Here is a 15,430-nt window from a genome sequence, read left to right on the forward strand (position 1 = left end):
AAAGAAACCGTGGTTTGATGAAGATTGTTGCATGGTAGTAGAAAGACGGAAACAGGCAAAATTGAAATTCTTACAGGATCCAGTTGAGGAGAAGAGAGATAATTATTTCAATGAAAGACGGGAAGCAAGTCGTACACTTAGGAATAAAAAGAGAGGTTACTTGAAGGAAAAACTGAATGAGGTAGAAACAAATAGTAAGAATAAAAACATTCGAGATTTATATAAGGGTATAAAGGAATTTAAGAACGGATATCAGCCAAGGGTAAACGTGATCAAGGATGAGAATGGTGACTTGCTTGCAGACTCTCCATCAATCCTAAACAGATGGAAAAACTATTTTGCGCAACTACTAAATGTACATAGGCCAAATAGAAATGATCGGGACGAAATTGAAATACAAACTGCTGAGCCATTTATACCCGAACCCACACTTTCAGAAGTCGAAATTGCGATAGAAAATCTGAAAAAGTACAAGTCTCCAGGTATCGATCAAATTCCAGCAGAATTAATACAAGAGGGTGGAAGTGCATTATATAGCGAAATTTATAAACTTGTACTTGCTATTTGGGAAAAGGAAATTGTACCAGAACAATGGAAGGAGTCCATAATTGTGCCTATTTTTAAAAAGGGGGACAAAACTAACTGTGGTAACTTTCGAGGAATATCACTTTTGTTGACGTCGTACAAAATTTTGTCCAATATTCTTTTGAGAAGATTAACTCCGTATGTAGATGAAATTATTGGGGATCATCAGTGCGGTTTTCGGCGTAATAGATCGACTATTGATCAGATTTTTTGTATTCGACAGATAATGGAGAAAAAATGGGAGTATAAGGGTACAGTACATCAGTTATTCATAGATTTCAAAAAGGCATATGACTCGGTTAAGAGGGAAGTATTATATGATATTCTTATTGAATTTGGTATTCCCAAGAAACTAGTTCGATTAATTAAAATGTGTCTCAGTGAAACATACAGCAGAGTCCGTATAGGTCAGTTTCTATCTGATGCTTTTCCAATTCACTGCGGGCTAAAGCAGGGAGATGCACTATCACCTTTACTTTTTAACTTCGCGCTTGAATATGCTATTAGGAAAGTTCAGGATAACAGGCAGGGTTTGGAATTGAACGGGTTACATCAGCTTCTTGTCTATGCGGATGACGTGAATATGTTAGGAGAAAATACACAAACGATTAGGGAAAACACGGAAATTTTACTTGAAGCAAGTAGAGCGATCGGTTTGGAAGTAAATCCCGAAAAGACAAAGTATATGATTATGTCTCGTGACCAGAATATTGTACGAAATGGAAATATAAAAATTGGAGATTTATCCTTCGAAGAGGTGGAAAAATTCAAATATCTTGGAGCAACAGTAACAAATATAAATGACACTCGGGAGGAAATCAAACGCAGAATAAATATGGGAAATGCGTGTTATTATTCGGTTGAGAAGCTCTTATCATCCAGTCTGCTGTCCAAAAATCTGAAAGTTAGAATTTATAAAACAGTTATATTACCGGTTGTTCTGTATGGTTGTGAAACTTGGACTCTCACTCTGAGAGAGGAACATAGGTTCAGGGTGTTTGAGAATAAGGTGCTTAGGAAAATATTTGGGGCTAAGCGGGATGAAGTTACAGGAGAATGGAGAAAGTTACACAACACAGAACTGCACGCATTGTATTCTTCACCTGACATAATTAGGAACATTAAATCCAGACGTTTGAGATGGGCAGGGCATGTAGCACGTATGGGCGAATCGAGAAATGCATATAGAGTGTTAGTTGGGAGACCGGAGGGAAAAAGACCTTTAGGGAGGCCGAGACGTAGATGGGAGGATAATATTGAAATGGATTTGAGGGAGGTGGGATATGATGATAGAGACTGGATTAATCTTGCACAGGATAGGGACCGCTGGCGGGCTTATGTGAGGGCGGCAATGAACCTTCGGGTTCCTTAAAAGCCATTTGTAAGTAAGTAAGTATTACTTAGGTGTAAGAATTTAAGTATAAAGTTAATAGAAGACTTGAACCTTTTTCTTATGCTTTCTAGGGACTCAGATATTTGGTTCACTATACCTGAAGTTCACTATAACCAAAATGTATTCTCTTAACCTGAATTGAGGATAGTGATAACATACAAAATAGAATATCTAAAGTACAATTGATTTTATTGTTGAAGATTCTGTTAATAAGAAATAAATATTAAAAAAATAATCATTTTTACTTTATTTTATTTTTCATTAGCACTGAAATAATCAGTTATATGCAACTGCTTGCAGTAGTTTATCTTTTAACTAAACCGACAAGTACAGCACAGATAGTCATATATTGTCCATTCTCTCAACACTCCCCCTCCCATTTACCCTGCAGATTCGCAGCAGAGGTCTCTGCACTTGGCTGTAAACTTTTCTTGGGTCCTCATTCACCCCCTCCCATTTAATATGTCGGTTGGGAGCTCTTGTCGTCTGAGCTTGGTCAAGGATTTTCCCTTCCCATGCTGTACATGCTAGTAAAATAACTCAGGTGTAGAATCTGTATCTTCAAGCTCATGTAGAAAGGGTTCTTTGAGAATATTTCTATGATATTACAATGAAATTTTTCTTGAAGTTGTGCTTCTTAGGTTCACCAAAGCCGAGGTTGAGAGTTCACTAAAACCGGATTTTTAGTGTATATTCGTAACGTATCTGGATAGAGACCAATGATTTAAATTCACTGTAGCCAAGTTCACTGAATCCAGAATTGGCTGTAGATATTTCATACAATTAATTCGAGTACATTACAAAAAGCATTATAACGATTTCTGTGCTTAAAATATGGCGAATTTAGCGTGATATGTGTCTTTTTTGTTTTTGTTAACAGGTGGAAGTTAAGCCATATGTATTGGATGACCAGATGTGTGATGAATGCCAGGGTCAACGCTGTGGAGGCAAATTCGCTCCTTTTTTCTGTGCTAATGTAACTTGCCTTCAGGTTAGTGGCAGTATTATAAGATAATGAGTGTGCACTTGCTACATTGCTCTTCAGACTCACAACAGCACTTCTCCCTAAAGTGTTGTCCCAGTGCACAATCTCCAATCTTCATTGCCGGATCGTTTTAAGATTTCTAACACATTAATAATCATTGTTGTTGGACTATTTGGTAGTTTCGTAGTGTTTGCCTCCCTTCTGGACAACATCTGAAGTTCATACTTTCTTTCAATGTTGTCCATTGCTTTTCCTTTTTGTTAATGTTGTTCTTGCATCTTGATATTGGAAATTATTTGTTAAAAATTTTTACATGTTTTATAATTTAAACTAATACAATTTATACAATTACGTTTTATATTATTTTGGAAAGAGATTTTATAATCTATATAATTTATATCATTAAGCCTAAGATTTATATTATTTTGTAATAAAACATATTTTTAAAATGAACCCTAACCTCAATGCTATCGTCATAATGGAAACTGAAATTAAAAATATGAAAAAGAAATCAGTTCCAGTTTGTAATTCATTATTTATTGAAATGAAACATCTTTCTGCAGCCTTCTATTGCCCTTCATATATGAATAATTCGTCATTAATCATTAATCGTCATAATTAATCATTTTGTGAATATATTTATTTTTATTTTTCTCACATATGCATTAAATTTCTCCAATACGTCTAATAGTAGCCAAATATCATTTTCTAGCCATTCATTTTCGTTTCTCTCTCATATAATACAATGGAAGGGGTAACAAAATTCAACAGCAGAAGTTATCACGACTTTCTAAATATAATATAAATCAAGGTGATTCGAAACCAAAGATTACTAAAATGTTACTTTCGTCCACTGGGCCATGCCTCAGTGCAATTATCTATAGTTCTGGAAGCAGGATTAAGCTCCTGATCGCGATCGGGATGGTGAAACACTACAACCACGATCGCGATTAGGTCGATCATCGTGATTAGTGACTGTAGTCTGTCACTAGTATTAAGAGATTAATAAGATGATAATACAAGTCGATACCTGTATCAACTTCGACTGAGAATACTGATGGATGCTACAGTACACTGCGTGAAGATGAGATTAATTACACTATACTGCCAATGTTAAATTTGCTTCCTTGTTCTATATACACTTTTAACAATTATATAATCACTGATTAACTTTTACAACTTCTTTACTGTGTTAACATTTTAGGAAATTATCTGGCTGACTAGTTTCAAAGTGTTATCCTTCATTGTCCAAAGTCTAGTAAAAGATAACACATCGAAACTAGTCCTTATTTAATGACTCATTATCTGAAGATACTGTACTGAAATGTACAGGCTAAAGGTAGGCGTACAAGATTTCTATGCAAATGGACGCAGATTTATTAAAAAAAAAAAGTTGTAAAAAATATGTCAATTTAACTTTGTTATTTTTATGTAATTTCTTTATGACAAAACTAATCAACATACTGTACATCTCTTGCTATGCGTCCATTTCATTATTGCATTGTGGTTAACATGTGTTTAAAATTTCTCTTTTAGTGAATAAGTTAATCAAAACCTTTGCTAAAAACAAATGCCAGATGTTTTCCAGCAATGACTAAATTACAACAAGTGGCTTAAGATTTTCCAGTACGTACCGGTACTTAAAATACAGTGAATAAAAACAGTGTTCTGTTCAATTCTTATAGAAACTGTGTGAATAAACAAGTTTGCTCCTATCTATGCTAGAATTTTATTTTCACAATAGTATAATTGCTAACAATGCTGATTTTATGCAAATAAAAGCTCGAAAGAATTATCACGGTGATTGTCATGAATTAGTCAGGGTTACAGAGTGATTAACTGTATATTTTCTTGGAGAATCTGATGAAACCAGAGGGGAAGCGTTAATCTGAAAACAAGATTGAAATCTTCTTTTATTTTTTTTAGTGATCCGGGATATCATATTGGAGTAGGGGAAGGCATTGGCGGTCACCATATAACAATCTGCAAAGCAGTGTCCAGTGTTGTCCTTAAAATTATGAAAAAAAAGCAAATTGTTGAATAAAATTGTTGAACACCGTCAATGTAATAATCATTGAAAGATTAAGAATGGGCACAGGGATATAAATTTTATTTTCGGCAAAAATAAAGAAGAAACTAACTTATTTACCAACAGTAAGTGAAGTTGCTCATTTTGGAGATGCAATGCAGGCACAGCATACGAATCAATTAATGCATATTTAATAATAATTTCATTAAAGAATAAATTAAAATTATTTACAAAAGCTGTCGTGTTGTTGTTATTATTATTATTATTATTATTATTATTATTATTATTGTTATAAGTATTATTATTATTATTGTTATAATAATTATTATTACTATTATTATTATTATTATTATTATTATTATTATTATTATTATTATTATTATTATTATTATTATTATTTCAGAATTAAATAACAGTGAAGTATTTTATATTTACCACTCAGCAGGGGAATGAATTGCAATTGAGGACCGTTTTTGCAAAACTTGCTAACTGCAACATTTGCAAAATTGAGATTTTGGTGGATTCATTAACATAAAGCAGGCCTCTACACGATGTCAAAGTTATCTTAGTAAAATTGCATTATTTCTCTTCATTGTAGTGTGTCAAAGTGTGATGGTTGCACATATAACCTATTTGTCTCCATTCAGTTTTTTGTGTCTCCTGTAAAATCTAGTTTTTTTCAGTTAGCAAGTTTTGCAAAAACGGTCCTCAATTGATGATTGACTTTCTTTGAAATATTATCACCTTCATGTTCACTTTCTGAAGGCATGCTGAAATAGAGATTGAGAAGGAAAATAAAAGAGGATCACAACAATTGACTTGACATTCAGGGACATCGCTAGGGGGGTGCGAAAGGGTGCGCAAGCACCCCATAAAAATCGGTGCACCCCTTTTCGCGCCCCAAAGGGCAATTTATTAAAAAAAAAATACTAGGCATAAGTTATTTTGAAGAACAAAAACAAACAAACAATTTCTTGGATGTGAAAAAACTACTGTACATCCCTTAGTATATTGTTATGGATGTGATGAACAATAATAATATTTATAATAATAATAATAATAATAATAATAATAATAATAAACAGATGTATAGTGTGCGCGCAAGTGCATGAGAGAACATTTTGGATCTTTTATGTACCACATTTTTACAGCTTGCACCCCATCCGCACCCCCCTTGCTCTGATCCTGGCGACGTCACTGTTGACATTAATTTTAATGTGTTTTATTTTAAAGGACTTAATAGTGTAGGTCATGCAAGCAAGCTGATGCTAGAAATTTTCCAGATTCTGTTTGTAAGCATCAGCAAATTTTCATTCACTTCATATGCTAATGCTGGTGCTGAATGCTAAAACTTAATACTACTACGTTGAAAGAGTAATGGAACAGAGAAAAATTCTCTCCGGCGCCGGGATTTGAACCCGGGTTTTCAGCTCTACGTGCTGACGCTTTATCCACTAAGCCACACTGGATTCCACCCTGGCGTCGGAAGAATCGTCTCAGTTTTAAGTTCCAACTCTTGGGTTCCCTCTAGTGGCCGCCCTCTGCACTACGTCATAGACATCTATGAACCTAGGACCAAAGTCCACATATGTGCTGAGGTGCACTCATAATGAGTGACTAGTTGGCCGGGATCCGAATATCATATATTATTATAATGTACCGAAGTACATATGATATTTCCATGCAGATATTCTGCGTCATCATACGATGAAAGAGTAATGGAACGGAGAAAAATTCTCTCCAGCGCCGGGATTTGAAGCCAGGTTTTCAGCTCAAATCCCGGCGCCGGAGAGAATTTTTCTCCGTTCCATTACTCTTTCAACGTATGATGACGCAGAATATCTGCATGGAAATATCATATGTACTTTGGTACATTATAGTAATATATGATATGCTTAAATCACTTCATGATTTAAGACGGCGCTTATTCCGTCGGATCCCGGCCAACTAGTCACTCATCACGAGTGCACCTCAGCACATGTGTGGACTTCGGTCCTAGGTTCATAGATGTCTATGACGTAGTGCAGAGGGCGGCCACTAGAGGGACCCAAGAGTTGGAACTTAAAACTGAGACGATTCTTCCGACGCCGAGGTGGCTTAGTGGATAAAGCGTCAGCACGTAGAGCTGAAAACCTGGGTTCAAATCCTGGTGCCGGAGAGAATTTTTCTCCGTTCCATTACTCTTTCATCGTATGATGACGCAGAATATCTGCATGGAAATATCATATGTACTTCGGTACATTATAGTAATATATGATATGCTTAAATCACTTCATGATTTAAGACGGCGCTTATTCCGTCGGATCCCGGCCAACTAGTCACTCATCACGAGTTCACCTCAGCACATATGTGGACTTCGGTCCTAGGTTCATAGATGTCTATGACGTAGTGCAGAGGGCGGCCACTAGAGGGACCCAAGAGTTGGAACTTAAAACTGAGACGATTCTTCTGACGCCGGGGTGGCTTAGTGGATAAAGCGTCAGCACGTAGAGCTGAAAACCCAGGTTCAAATCCTGGTGCCGGAGAGAATTTTTCTCCGTTCCATTACTCTTTCATCGTATGATGACGCAGAATACCTGCATGAAAATATCATATGTACTTCGGTACATTATAATAATATATTTAATACTACTAGCTATGGCTCAGGTTTTATTCACATGGCCCATTGTTCGCTTATTGTTGCCGTTATATTTAGGTAGTTTATTATCTACATATTTATTTTTCGGAAACATTGATGTTAGAGTAACAAAACAAAGAATGAATATTTTGTGATTGCAGTACTATTGCGAACACTGCTGGGCAACCATTCATTCCCGGCCTGGACGTGAGTTCCATAAGCCACTGGTGAAGGAAGGGGCAGATCGTCCTCGAGCTGTCCCGTTCCGCTGGTGTTAACGTCGGAGCGCCTTAGCTCAGTAACGATCGAACGGCCCTGGAGACAGTGTTTAGACAGCCTGGGAAGATGAGTGGCGTGGCACCGAGCCCACTCCACTTCACTGCACTCTACATGACGCAGCAGCAGTCGTCACGGGGCGTTCGACACAACTTGGCAACTAGGAAATTTGATAGCAAGTGCGTCGTCGCGTCGCCTCAAGACCACCATCACGATAACAACTGTAGGCTAGCTGTTTTCATCGCTGTTTATATATATAGACCATAATTATATAGTAATATATAAATATATATATCTATACATATACGGTATGTAACCACACATTCTTGAAATATCTTTTTTAAAGAATGAATCCTTCAAAATGTAGCGCGATCGAGCAGATTGTACGTTAGATGACTTATAACTCTTTTTAATTACTCACTGGTTCGCATGAGGCAAACTAAAATCCCTGTCGCGGCCACCGATGATGATATCGTAGGTACGTAGCAGTTGTAACAGTGTGATTTCTTAGCATCTCTGCCAATACTTTACACAGAATTTTTGTGAATTTTCAGGGTATTTGTAAATATGCATTAATAGTTCAATCTACTTTTGTATCGGGCGTACAAAGTGCGCCGCAAGGCATGTAATGAGCAAGCTTGCCGATTTCCCAGTCTCCTCCGTACTTTCCCTTGACCTTGTAATTTTCGTACCTCCTCGGTGTAAATAGTCGTTGTAAAAAATACCGGTAGTTATTCAGTATATTAATTTGTTTCATATTGAGAAGTGTATCTTCCATATTTATTTTTTGGGTCTCGTTTTTGTACATAATGAATTTTTGCCACTGACAGATGTCTGCCGTTACAAAGTCTCGTATTGCTAATGACCGACCGACCTACCGGTCGATCGGTTGTCGGGCGGCCGCCCACAACGTACTTTTGATACATTTCCTAGGTATTGGACTACCTAACTTACACATTGATTACGATGTTTGTACTCTCTTAACCGAAAGCATTGGCAGAGACTCTAAAACAAAAAAACAAAAAAACTTGACTTTTGTAGCTTTGTCGTGCACGCGCATTTTATAAAAGTACATATGTCATGGATCGATCTGTATATTTGTCTCGGCTTTTTTGTCATCCATTCATCCTTTGAGAATGCTGACTCATTACCCCTATTTTAAAATTTTTCTATCGATCAAGTGATGGTGACGCTTAATTATGAAACAAAATCTGCCTTGCAGTAAGATGATGTCTCTTGACCTTTCAGACAGAATTCAATCCATACTGAGCACTATGTAGTCATTTGCCTCTCGGCTCGTTTTTATCGTGAAAATATAAAATAGTCCATATTTTAGATGTGAACCCATAGCTATCGCTCAGGCTGTTCCTTCACAATCTAACGTAGACAACGTACCGTGTGCGTATTGTAACTTAACGTAACATATAGTAGGTGTACTCATGCCACCTGTACCTTCTTCTCAAAGACTGGTATAGCGCACTTGAGGAGGACCTACTTTGTATCATCAATAACACTAACTTTTTATTCTGGCGTAGATATAAAGTGTACGCCCGTGTATCTTTGCTCATGATTTGCTATTTCTGACAGATGTGATAATGATCCTAGACGTCATTGTATGTGACGACCTAGATATATGTCATGTCTTGTGTCAGACACGGGGTCACCATTTTATTCACTTGACTAGAACTTCAATGTCTCCAAACTGCGTGCGTGTCTTACCTCGGCCGGCAGCGGTCCCGTATCGCGCGTTGGCCGAGCTAGATGTCAGAACCCTGTCCTCGTGAAGCGCGGTGGAGGGCAGGAACTTTCCCAATATTTTACTTGGTCCTCCGTTTCATTGTGTCAATCAACCTGTGCGTGCATTGTCTGGAACGGCTTGTTTTATACGGGAGGTGTTAGGTGTAAAGGGCACTTTACATAAAAAAGCCCACCTTCTTGTAATCTGTGTGATAAAAGCGTAATAATTCATGTAGGTACTTTGCACGAATGTAGTCTTTTTCAATAGATTTGTATTTTTGAGTGTTAAAGTTTTTTATACAGCTGTTGTTATCTTAGTTAAGGGCATGATGTAAACATGTGCGATGGGAAACTCGGAGAGGCCCGGCAGGTACAGATTTGACCCTTTAGTTTTCTATTCTTCTTCCCCTTTTTAAAATGGACGGTTCCTCGCGCTGTGGATGGGACGAGACTGGGGCAGGCCGGCGCAGGGCAAAGCCTCCACAGGAGACTCCCCCATATCTGTAGTCTGTATGCACGCGGCTCCTGGTGGCTGGCCGGCCTGCCACTCGAGGTCAAACCTCGCGGCTCCGATCCACTCCGCCTGGCATCGCATAGTGCCGCCATGTGGTTTGCCTTGTCTGCGAGATCCTCGGATGGAGCAGACGGTAGCACTGGCAGTCGCTCTCACTTTGCTCGTCATGTTTATAACATTTGCACGTGATCTCCCCATACCAAAGAAAATGTGAAACATGAATGTAAAGATGCTACGTGGTCCGAGGTGCCCAATGTACTTTTTCTAGGGCAAATCGGATTTCTATACAGATTTTTCCTTTTTTAATTTTACATAGATACATAAAAATATAAATATAAATTGCAATGTTTTCCATAGTTGTTGTCTATTGTAGTGCAAAACAGTGCAAATTGCAAGCTGTTAATAATCTATTATAGTCATGTACCAAAGTTTGGTGCACCTATTTCAACACAGCCTTGGGTTACGGTTGTCGTTCGAAGGCCCTTTTTTCACCTGTCCAAATGAGGTTTCCGATTTGAGATCCCACATTCGATTCTGTATAAATTTAAATGGTAGCACTTGTGCACATAGGGTTTGCCTGGGTAGTTCTCTAGTCATCGGGATAGTAGTGGGGCTTTGGTCTTGGCGTAGAAACATTCTGGTTCCTACCTTGGGGAAATAGGTAACTGTCATTGACGTAACCAACTACCATTTTGGTACAAATAATTATTCATTTTATATCACATTGTTTGTAAAAGATATATGATAACTTTCCCCCCTTTTGTACTATTTATAATGCTTTGAATTCCAAGGGATCACCATGATTTTGCATAAAGATGTACGTATTGACTTCTAAACTATGTCTCTTGGAGCTCCGTTAGCTGTTGTAAAATTTGTTGTAGGTGTCAGGGAAGAAAACAATTAATTTTTATCGTTTGGTGCCATCAATCGGGGGTGTAGGAAGGTGTACAGAGTTTTAGTTTTTTAAACAGAGTTAGTTCCAGCAAGCAATAGAGATCTTGCTTCTAATTTTAGATTTTTCAATATGACATTTTTCATACTGATTTTAAATGTTAAATAGTTAAACGTGTTTTTAAATATTTATTCAATTCTAGTGATTGAATATGTTTTATGGTATTTTAACAGTTTTTTACTTTCCTTAACTAGTTATGTTGCACTTTGTTTTAATGAGTTTTTATGTTTTAGCGTTCCATATTTTTTGTTCTGTGTTTGATGTGCATATAAATGAAATAAGCCTCATGATATGCATGGCAAGATGTGATCCTAGAGTTAATTTGTAGTTGCAACCAACGTAACGTTCGCTGCTTAGCAGCTGCAACTCCTCGGTGCTTAGCGGCAACTTGCTGGGCTTTCCAAATTGTATTGCAACGTGAGGCAGAGGGTGGGGAAGTAGGAAATACGATTGGCTTCAAGTTTGATACTTGTTTTATACCTGCAGTACACATTAGTATCTCCTACTTCGCGCGAGGCTATCTTTCGTGTAGTATATGGTAGGCTGGAGACCTTTAAGGAATGTTTCAGTCAGTCGCCCACCTTCTGAAGGAGGAAAAAGATGGTCAGATGATAGGCTGGCCTAATATACTGTATCTTTTCTACAAATAGAATACCACGATTTAAATATAAAAAAAATACAGTTGATGTTATGTGATAGTTGTATTTAATACAAAATCTACACGTGATTATTTTGTAGCCTTGGGTAACTTATTTAACACTTAGCACTATATTTAACTTTTTTAATAAGACTTCGTAAAATTGTATAAAATATTCCAGTGTGATGATTCCATGTATTCTAATGTAATCAATCGATAACTTTAATAGTTTTGCCTCCTAACGGTAGGATATGCCTCAGCAGCACAAACACCAAAAAGAACAGATTTCTACGTGAGCGCAAAGAGCAGCGGTCGAACGTAGAAACAGAAACTGGCATTATATCTGCGAGTCTGAAAGTTTGAAATTTGTATTAAATTATTATCATTATTTTTATTTCACACAGAGGCTTTCGACACTCGATTCAGGAAGTAAAATATCTATAGCGATGAATTCATTATCCTGTTATTAGTTTCTTAGGGGTGTAAACTGGTTTGTGCTGTATTAATGTTTGCATACAAAACTACTCCTGTATCATATTAAATGACCCACCATGCCCGTCCGCTCGGTCGGTCTCCGAACGAGCGGCGGCATCGGTCTGTAGACACGTGAAAGGTGCACAGGGTATATCACCTTTCATGGCAAAATCGCTTAGAAAAAGTCGCTCACATATAAACTAGGTAATGAAATGGTAATGCTTTAATTATTTTACGAATACTAAATCTTTCTTTGGCCTTATAAAGTGCTACTGTGGAAATGGGATGTTTGTAAGAACTGGTCAACTATCAAAGGTGCTGAACGCAGCCACAGGGAAGTGGGAGAGGACGGGTCCTGGACAGCATAACATTTTAGCATTGTAAATTGTTAATTCCAACAGAGTTGCCTGCCACTCGTCGTGGCAGTCTTAGAGTACCTGATTTGGCTACTTCGAATCTGACGACCGTCGTCGATCTTGTCCCATCTTCCTGTGGTTCTGTCAAAGAGGTTTGCATATCCTGTGTACACGATTCCAATAGCATTTTGTAATAATTCTGGATTGTAAATGTGAATATCTATTTTCGTATCCCAGCAAAAAGTAACAAAAAAATTGTTATGAGCAGCTGCAAAATTCGATTTGAGTAATGCTGATCAGGAAAGGGGCATGGAAGAGTACCCAGTCATGTAAATTAATGTCCATCTGTGTCCTATACATGTTTTTATTCATTACTAGCCAATACGGTGGTTATATTCATCCAAAAACTACATGGTGCTTCATTTTAGATTGTTATATATTTTTTATTTTTTTTATATATTCGAAATGAAAAATTAGTTACTTTCACAAATCATTCTCGATATCAAATAGCGAAGCCGGATGTCCATTAATCTGGAGCATATATAAAGACTTTTTTTAAGTTTCTCATTACAGTTATTAATACTAGTTATAAATAATGTGCAGTATTATTGTATACTGGATTATTCACGTTTCAAATGGTCCCTTCTTTGGGTATATGTGGGAAATTTTTGTATGGTTTGCAGTGTTTCTATCCTGCAGTGATTTTTGTACTATTCGACTCCCATCCTCTTGATGCTGATGTGACTGCCTTAGTCCTGATGCCACGGGCACTATCTGTCCCCTACACTTGTTGGCAATTCGGATCATAGCTGCAGAACAATGACGATATTGATGTATGGTGTGAACGCTGCTCGAATGGAGGGAGCCCAGGTGTACGCCGCCCCCCGGGGCGGTACCTGTAATTGTTGGTTACTTTCTAATTAGTCAAGCTACCTAGTGCAATATTGTTGACTGGATCCCTCAGTGATGTACCGGTGTGTGTGTGTGCGAGAGAGAGAGAGAGAGAGAGAGAAAGTAAGGGCCTTATGCAATATGAATTTGCTTTAATGATTTTAACTGGTGATTGGTTACCATCTCGATACAATATTATAGTGCACAACGTACGTAAAGCTGCGAACGCAGGTTGGTTCCTTTACTGCAGCCCAACAAGCCAAAGGGAAATGCCGCATCCAACGACTGCCCCCGACATAAGGACAGTATGGCAAGGGGATGGAAAGTACCCCTCGATCTAGTGTAAATTTTCTGGTTAAGCAGGGTTTTACATGGAGTTTATCTAAGTTTCCCAGCCCTTGCTATCTTGGCTGTAGAATCCCAATTCCTCTGCATAAGAGGGTCACCTATTGTTCTAGTTCACTCAAGTTAGGAAAGCACTAGTTAGTATTCTAATAGTAATATGGGGTACTTTGTGTGCATTTCAACCACTACCTACTATTTTTATGAATTTTTGTACATTTTTCTAATTTTTGTATGACGTACTACCTGGGCGGCGGGAAGTGGCTCGGAGGCAAAGCTTGCTCGCCGCTTGGGATACTTGTTGTTACCTGCCCTCTTGCTCACGGTTTGGATGCACCATCCCCGGCCACTTCCTGAAGCCCAGCATTGCTTATTTGTACCAGGGGAGTTTTTCCTAGTTATATTTGTTGGATATCAAAACTTTTTATGTTTTATAAAATAATTATAAAAAAATGTGAACTGTGTTTATTTGATAAATATTGGTGTTAATTCTTCATGGCAAACAGAGTTTTCATACTGCATTCCTGTCATCCGACTTATCCTTCCTTGTATTTCCTTACTAACATCTATGTTTCTTCTTTTCTACTTTATCTCTGCTCGTTGCTTTTATCTTTGGAAAAATTCCTATGTGATAATCAACCTGTTTGATCTACAGTTCTGCCTGAAAACATGGCTCTTGTACTAACTACTTAACAATATTCTTTTCTGATGTAATTTTTGGTAGTTTAATAAAGCAGGTGATATTGAAAACTAACCCACTAACTCTGCTATACTGCAAACCACACACGTCTCAAACGTTTTCAAGAACTTGACTGACAATATTCAAGACACCTCGCGGGATGCAAAAGACCAATCCCTGGTATTCATCCTCTTGCACTTCGGAAGGTTGGCAGTACAGTTCTTACGCAATGTGGTTTGCAGTATTCTGTATTAGTTTTATTATTGTTCCGTATGGTGTGTATTTTCTGACCAGTCACTCTAGTGTCATTTGAGACAGCTCACAAATATATCTGCAGTGCAGATCAACTGCCTGATACAGTGGGAATCGACAAATGAATCTCCAACAGTATAGCTAAATCGCCTTCATATCCAGACAGTCAAGAATTAGGAAGGATGGATTCCTGAATGTAACCAGCGCTACTATTGTGAGAATGTCATTTGTCTTTTGCCACAGCTATAACACAAATATAATCCTCTTACAGTAGGCCTAATCGTAGTAGCTTGAGACACATGATACCTAAGCCTTCTATAAGTAGTGTAATGAAATTATATGTTTTGTAAAAGCAGTTTGACCCAGAGTTGAAGATATAAGTTCCTATTAAAGTGAAAAAAAAAAAAAAAAAAACACGCCAGTAGATAAGGAGAATCTGTCTTCTCTATAGAACAGACAGTTCATAACATATATAGTATCTTACCTTCAAAACCATACTAATTTTCGTCTGTTACAGTGAAACCTGTTCAAATCGGAACCTGAATAATCCGGAATCCTGTCTATTTCGGAACAATTTATTGGTCCCGACGAAATTTGTATGTATTATGTGTAATTTTTCCTGAATAAAACGGAAACTGTCCAACGCGGAAACGGAAACTGTCTGCTACTGTTCAAAACGGAAACAATATTTTGGACACACTATATTTTATA

At 37.5% G+C, this 15,430-nt stretch overlaps 1 protein-coding gene across 1 annotated transcript in view; it reads left to right on the top strand.

Moving 5' to 3' along the window:
• Positions 1 to 14,291, top strand: part of orb2 — a 689,208-nt gene extending 674,917 nt beyond the window's left edge. Inside the window, exons 7-8 of the mRNA XM_069830537.1 lie at positions 2,859 to 2,969; positions 7,771 to 14,291. Coding sequence (XP_069686638.1) covers positions 2,859 to 2,969; positions 7,771 to 7,887 — 228 coding nt within the window. The 3' untranslated portion in view covers positions 7,888 to 14,291. The remainder of the gene's footprint in view (positions 1 to 2,858; positions 2,970 to 7,770) is intronic.
• Positions 14,292 to 15,430: the final 1,139 nt, after the last annotated feature.

The sequence above is a fragment of the Periplaneta americana genome, chromosome 7, assembly GCF_040183065.1.
Source record: "Periplaneta americana isolate PAMFEO1 chromosome 7, P.americana_PAMFEO1_priV1, whole genome shotgun sequence".
NCBI lineage: Eukaryota > Metazoa > Arthropoda > Insecta > Blattodea > Blattidae > Periplaneta > Periplaneta americana.